The sequence below is a fragment of the Scylla paramamosain genome, chromosome 37 (genome assembly GCF_035594125.1).
Source record: "Scylla paramamosain isolate STU-SP2022 chromosome 37, ASM3559412v1, whole genome shotgun sequence".
NCBI classification, from domain to species: Eukaryota; Metazoa; Arthropoda; class Malacostraca; order Decapoda; family Portunidae; genus Scylla; species Scylla paramamosain.
Window position 1 is genome coordinate 3300001 of NC_087187.1, and position 7500 is coordinate 3307500.

Consider the following 7500-nt stretch of genomic DNA (forward strand, 5'->3'; position numbering starts at 1 on the left):
AGGGAGGAGATAAGGAGAGAAGGGAGAGTGGGAGGGAGAGGGTGAGAGAAGAAGAAAGGGAGAGGAGGAAAAGAAGAGGAGGGAGAGAAGACACGATAAGCTATTCTGAATATCTACCTTGGCCGCCAGACAAGATGGAGGAAGAGGAGGAGGAGGAGGAGGAGGAGGAAAGAAGAAGAAGAAGAAGAAAATGAGGAGGAGAAGGAGGTGCTAGTGGAGGAAGATATGGAAGAGAACGAAGGAAGAAAATGAGGAGAAGGAGGAGGAGGAAGAAAACGAGAAGGCGGTGGTGGTGGTAGATATGGAAGAAAACGGAGACAAAAAAGGAGGAGGTGGAGGAGGAGGAGGAAGAGGAGGAAGACGAAGAGGAAAATGAGGAGGAGAAGGATGAAAAAGAAAGGAAAAAGAAAAGGAAGAGAAAGAGAAAGAGGCAGAGGGAGAACGAAGAAGACAAACATGAAGAAAAGAAGAAGAAGGGAAGGAGGAGGAGGAGGAGGAGGAGGAGGAGGAGGAGGAGGAATATATATAGAGAAGAATATATATACCAACAAATAACCATATATTGATTCTCTCTCTCTCTCTCTCTCTCTCTCTCTCTCTCTCTCTCTCTCTCTCTCTCTCTCTCTCTCTCTCTCTCTCGCTCTCTAAGATAAGACCATATTAATACAAGTTACCCGGCAGGTGTGTGTGTGCGTGTGTGTGTGTGTGTGTGGGTGTAGGTGTGGGTGGCGGCATCCGTAGTGGGTGGCGAATTACGTCATAACCTGTAACCATGGCAACGAGAGAGAGAGAGAGAGAGAGAGAGAGAGAGAGAGAGAGAGAGAGAGAGGGGGGGGTGGTTTTCTTTATTATTTAAGTCTACCTTTTATATCCCACCTGCTTCGCTCTCCCTCTGCAATTTTCCTCCTCCTCCTCCTCCTCCTCCTCCTCCTCCTCCTCCTCCTCCTCCTCCTCCTCCTCCTCCTCCTCCTCCTCCTCCTCCTCCTGGTCCAATTTCTTTCTACATCTGTGTGTGTGTGTGTGTGTGTGTGTTAATATATGTTTAATTGCTACGTACAGATTGCAGCTCTCTCTCTCTCTCTCTCTCTCTCTCTCTCTCTCTCTCTCTCTCTCTCTCTCTCTCTCTCTCTCTCTCTCTCTCTCTCTCTCTCTCTCTCTCTCTCTCTCTCTCTCTCTCGTCCTCAAACGCTGCACTTAATCCTTCCTTTGTGTTCCTTTAACCTTCCCCCGTCTTTCATATTAATTCGCCCTTCCTTTGTGTTCCCTAGCGTTCCTCCACTAACCCTCTTCTTCTCTCCCTCCTTCAGGCGCAGAGTGATGAAGATGATGTCGGGCCTGACGATGTTGCCGTCAACGTGGATGGCAACGTGGGGTACATGGATGACTTCTTCAACGAGGTGAGTACTCCAGTCATCCCTGAGTCATCCAAGAGTCGTCATTTGTTCGTTATTCATAGTGTTGTTCCGTTTAGCTTAAGGTTTTCATGAGTCAGGTGTTGTTTGGTGGTTTTTGGAGTCATATGTTTATCTGTTAGTCATCTGTTTATCTGTTAAGTCATCATTTTCCATCTTCGAGTCACTCACTATATTCAACTGTTCATCATTTTTCCGTCTAAGTCATTATTTTCATCTCTCAGCCATTATTTCTCGTCTATAGCTCATACTCATCTGTAAGTCATCGTATTGAATTATTATCCTTCATTTTCTATCAGTAACTCATAATATTTCATCTATAACTCGTCAAATTCATCTATAACTCATCATATTTCATCTGTAACTCGTCAAATTCATCTATAACTCATTATATTCATCAACTAGCCTTAAGTCACATGCGAATCATTTCAAGTCGTCTATAAATCACTGGGGCGTGTTATCTCAGCCGCGGGTCATCTCAGGTCACTCTTGTGTCGTCTCAAGTCACCCTGGTCTGAGTCACCCCCGCCAAGTCACTGCAGGTCACGTGAGTCTGTGCGTGTGTTATCAGTAGTGACCCCCGGAGCCATTCATGCGAGGTGGCGCCGAAGTGATGAACGTTGTGTTAATATTCATGAGAGAGAGAGAGAGAGAGAGAGAGAGAGAGAGAGAGAGAGAGAGAGAGAGAGAGAGAGAGAGAGAGAGAGAGAGAGGTGGACTAAGAAAAGAAAGTTATAGAGGTGGAAATAAAAGGAAAACTTGAAAAAAGGAAAAGATATTGAAAAATGTATCGTGTGTGTACGTTTCAGAGAGAGAGAGAGAGAGAGAGAGAGAGAGAGAGAGAGAGAGAGAGAGAGAGAGAGAGAGAGAGAGAGAGAGTACAAACACAAACAATAACATACACAAACCTTCAAATTTCCCGCCTTTTCAGTGTGTCAGGTGGGCCGGTAAAGGTGTGTGTCAGGTACTAATGAGTTTATTGAGACACGCCCAGGTGTATATGTGTGTGTACCTGTGTACCTTTGTAGCTCTGGCCGCTGTGATGGTGGGTGTTGTGTTGCTGGCTTTTGTTGCGTCAGTCCCCCCTAGAGAGAGAGAGAGAGAGAGAGAGAGAGAGAGAGAGAGAGAGAAAGTGTGTGTGTGTGTATGTGTGTGTATCAGGCTTCATTAACAAGAAACAATTAACAAAACACGCTATAATGTTCAATAACGATATAAATTAATGAAACGTCTAGACAACAATGCATTATGAAGGATGTATAAATAACTGCCCTATTTATTCTTTTATTCCTTCATTTTCTCGTCCCACACCACGTAAACAGGCTTGAATGATCTATATTGACGTATCTATTTATTTTTTCATCTATCTATCAGTTTATTTCTTTATTTTTTCATCCGTCGGCACGTAAAAGGACTTGAATTATCTATCTTTTTTATCTCAATTCATCTTTCTACTTACCTATCTGTTCATCTCTCGTATTTATTGATAATTATGCGAGTTGAGGCCTTAAAACCTTCTACTCTGTCTAAATCCTCCTTTCCCGCTAATTAAATAAGTTATTCTCCCTATATTATTCAAATCGTGTCCTAATTTCTTTATTCTATCCGGTTACAATCGCATTTATTGACAATTTATCGAGTCATTACCTCAATATCTCCCACTCTACGTCTAATTTCTTCCTTTTGTGTTTGTTTGATAAGTAAGTCACTGTTTATGCGTCATTTGAACCGTGTTTTTCTTCTGTGTTCCTTAGAATCACATCTATTGACAGTTTTGCGCATCAGTCAGTCATTCAACACTTCGCGCCCCACATCTTATCCTCCTCCACCGGTTAAGTTGCATAAAGCAGTCGATTATCTGAACACACAAGTCATTATTATTTCAGCCAGTCGTGCACGTCTTTTTGTCTCCTCGTTGCATTGATTCATTGATGATTCCTGACTCGTGCCTTCCTCTGCCCGGCCTTGAGTTACTGAATCGTATTTTCAAACACTTCATCTTGTCTCTTATATTTGGCTTTCTAGTGTAAGTTTTTTGTGTGTTTTCAAATGGGGGAATTGCATTTTTTCTAGTGATCGTTAAACTAGGATTCTGAATTTTTAACAGGCTCTCGTGGAAGTTACTGGGGGGTTTTCAAGAACGTCTATGATTCAAATGCTCGTTTGATAAGGAAGTTATTGATTTTTTGATGGGTTTTCCTAATTCTTGTGATCGTCTGATAAGGATTCTGAAATTTTAACGGCCTCTAGTAAAAGTTACATTTGATAGGGAAGTTATTGGGGGTTTTCAAAGGGTTTTCATGACTAGTGATCACTTAATATGAATTCTAGGTTAGTTAGGTTAGGTTATATTCAGTCTTGATTCAGTGTTAGTTTACGGGAACGTCTAGCCAGGCAGCCAGTGGGGAGCCCGGCAAGATGGCTGGCAGGGAGGCTGGGAGACGCGGGGATTGACTGGCTGAGTGGCTGGGAGGCTGGGAGACTTGGGGATTGACTGGCTGGCTGGCTGGCAGGGGGTGCGGCTGGCAGGCTGGCAGGCAGGCAGGGAAGGCGGCTGTGGGCTGGCTGGGAACATTTTAAAGGCACGGGTTGGCGGCGGAGTTAACGTTGCTCTGCTCTTCCCGGGATGCCTGGCCGCCTGGAGACTCGCGGGGGCGTCTGCTGAGCCCCGGGCGAGTGTGGGCGCCTCGGTGTGTGTGGTGGGCGAGTTAAGGACGAGTTGAGTCTCTGGTGGTGGTGCCTGGGGCTGACTGTGGGCTGACTGGCTCATGTGAAGGACCTCAAGAGTAATACAGTTAACTAAACCTCTTTTTTAAATGCTTCTTTCTCTCGTTACAGTTTTCAAAGGCCACACAGTCGTTTGGTCGGGTTTTCACTAGTTTGTTTGCCCCGTTGATGATTAGAACTCCTCATTAAACTAACCTTCTTGTTCTTAACCACCTTGTCCTCTCATCACAGTTTTCAAAGGCCACACAGTTGATTGGTCAGGAGTTTCAATAGTTCTTTTGTACTGTTGATGATTAGAACGCTCATTAAACTAACCTTCTTGATCTTAACCACTTTGTCCTCTCATCACAGTTTACAAAGGCCAAAAAAATGATTAGTCAAGTCATCATGGGTATCCACTACTTTTAAAGGCTCTAGTTGAAGTTAGACGGATTTGTAAGGATGTTCAATGGTTGCAGTGACAGATGAACGACATTTCTGCATTATTTACGCGAGGAAACACTCTTGACAACCCGGCGGATCATCCCCGTGGCCTTTGACAATTAGTCGTGGTGAGAGACCAAAGTGTTTCTGAATACCGGCCAAGACAAGACGAATGGGAACGAAACACTTAGGAACACGAGACTTTCTGACACGAGGCTGATCAAAAGGAGCATCCAGTGACTCACGCCAAGAAAGTATCGTACCATTGGAACTAAAATTATCATTATTATTATTATTATTATTATTATTATTATTATTATTATTATTATTAAAAGAGAGAAAGGGGAGGTTAGTAAAGGAGCATAAAGGAACACAAAGAAAGGACAAACCTAGTATATGTAAGAGCTAGAGGGGGAAAGTTTAATAAAGGAACACAAAGGAAGGATTAACTGAACCATTTGAGGGAGAGGGAAGGTTAGTAGAGGAACATAAAGGAACACAAAGGAAGAACAAACTAGTATATGTAAGAGCTAGAGGGGGAAAGTTTAATAAAGGAACACAAAGGAAGGAATTAAGTGGATCATTTGAGGGAGAGGGAAGGTTAGTAGAGGAACGTAAAGGAACACAAAGGAAGGACAAACTAGTATATGTAAGAGCTAGAGGGGGAAAGTTTAATAAAGGAACACAAAGGAAGGATTAACTGAACCATTTGAGGGAGAGGGAAGGTTAGTAGAGGAACATAAAGGAACACAAAGGAAGGACAAAATGTGGATTTGAGAAAGGGGGTTAAGGAAGGAGGGAGGCAGAAAGAAATATAAAGGAATAAAAAAGAAGAACAAACTAGTGAGGAAGTTAATAAAGATGTATAAATGAACATTATTATTATTATTTTATTATTTATTTATTTAACTTCTATTTTATTTTATTTTAGGGGAAGATAAAGAAGGACGTGGGAAATAAGATGTTTTACTTTATTTATTTTTTTACTTATTTCTTTGCTTATTTGTTTATTTATTTATTTATTTGTTTATTTATTTATTTTTTGTGTCTTTGGTCAGCCTCTTTCACTAAAAACAAAAAGAAAATATGAAAGAAGAGAGACAGAGAGAGAGAGGAACATTGAAATTTTCCAGGACACACGGCCACTGACCCTGCGTGCAATGGCGACCAGGCACACACACACACACACACACACACACACACACACACACACACACACACACACACACACACACACACACACACACACACACACACACACACACACACACACACACACACACACACACACACACACACACACACTCACTCTTCTTCCTACATTTTTGGATGGACGCTTTTTTTCCTCCTTTTAGACTTTCCCTTTTTCCTCCAATTTTCCCCTTTTCTCTAAATTTCCCCCCCTTTTTTTTTTTACCTCAAATTCCTTCCCCTTTTTCCTCTCAGACTTCAAAAATTCTTCTCTTTTCTTGAAACTTTCTTCGTGTCCCTTAAATTTCTTCCTCTTTCCGCCTAAAATTTCCTTGTTTTTCCTTCAGCATCTGTCCTTTTATTGAAAATTTCCCGCCATTTTCCTTCAGAGCAGATTAGTAGAGAAAGAGAATCACAAACTACTTATAACATAGGCTTGTAATTTTAAATGGTTTGCTCTCTCTCTCTCTCTCTCTCTCTCTCTCTCTCTCTCTCTCTCTCTCTCTCTCTCTCTCTCTCTCTCTCTCTCTCTCTCTCTCTCTCTCTCTCTCTGCGTTTCTTCCTCCTGGTAATGCAGAATCCTTGTTAAACTAACACTGGAACCACGAAAATAACACAGAAAGTTGAAATTGATCAGAAAAATTATAAGCTTTCACTTTTAAACACATTATTGATTGACTCGCCGCCACTGTATAGAAATTGTTTATGAAAGTTTAGAGGAGGAAAGGAAGTGTAAGGATTTAGTGTCTTATCTATAGTTACTTATGTTGCATGATTACCGTGGGAGTCGTAAATGAATAGAAATGCAAAATGGATAGATAGATAAAGGTTGAATGGGTGAAAATAAACTGAAGTGAAAGAAATGGGTGGGTAAAGTAGAATTAGGTAGAATATGATGATGAAATAAGGAAGTGAAATAAAGTTGAAATATAATAAGATGGAAGTACTGAAATAGAGATAAAAGAAATAGACGAAGAAAATGAAATATGATAAAGCATAATACCGAAATAAGTAAACAAAATTAAGTTAAATAGAAAAAAATTTAAAGTGAAAGAAAAAAAAAGGAAGGAATTTGAGGTAAAAAAAAATGAAAAAAACAAACACAAATTACTAAATAAACAACTAAACAAATGAGCAAAACAACGACAAAGATGGTGGCAGAGAAGGGAGACGCCTGTACCACCAATAAAAAAAAAAAAAAAAAACAACAATGCTGACCTTTGACCTTCCAAGTTTACGAGTACAGGAAGGAACTGAGAGCTTGGCAACTGAGATACTGTAGCCCCTCCTTCTGTACTCCCCATTATTCCTCAGCTTTATGGCTCATGTACAGTGGAAGTCCTAAGTTGTGTCCTTCTTCGGCGCCACCATGAACCGTAACCAGCTTGCACTTCCCCTCTCTTCCTCTTCGTTGCTTAAACCTTTCGAACTCGATCTGGTTACAGTTGGTCATAGCGACGAAGGACAAAATTTATGCCCTGGACAGTATGTAGAAGGGACAGGATGTTTTCATGATTCTATTGGTAGTTAAACGTGATTCTGCTTCTTTCTTTAGCATATTCTTTTGGGTTTTTAAGGGTGTTTTCATGATTCTACTGACAGTTTAATAGTGGTTTTACATCGTATAACAAACTAATGGAGGTTATTTTGGGTTTTCAAGGGTGTTTTTATGATTCTAGTGGTAGTTAAACATGATTCTGCTTTTCCAGGTTTAGCAGACTCTATTGGGTTTTTAAGGATGTTATCA

The 7500-nt window shown here is 41.1% G+C and overlaps 1 protein-coding gene across 7 annotated transcripts in view; it reads left to right on the forward strand.

Annotated features, from left to right (window-relative positions):
- Window positions 1-7500, forward strand: part of LOC135091371 (syntaxin-1A-like) — an 83681-nt gene that overhangs the window by 13952 nt on the left and 62229 nt on the right. For all 7 annotated transcript variants that reach the window (XR_010262481.1, XM_063988963.1, XM_063988966.1 and 4 more), the window contains exon 2: window positions 1308-1397. Coding sequence is in view for 6 of the 7 variants with exons in the window: in XM_063988963.1 (XP_063845033.1) it covers window positions 1308-1397 (90 nt within the window). In the remaining variant the exon portion in view is untranslated. The remainder of the gene's footprint in view (window positions 1-1307; window positions 1398-7500) is intronic.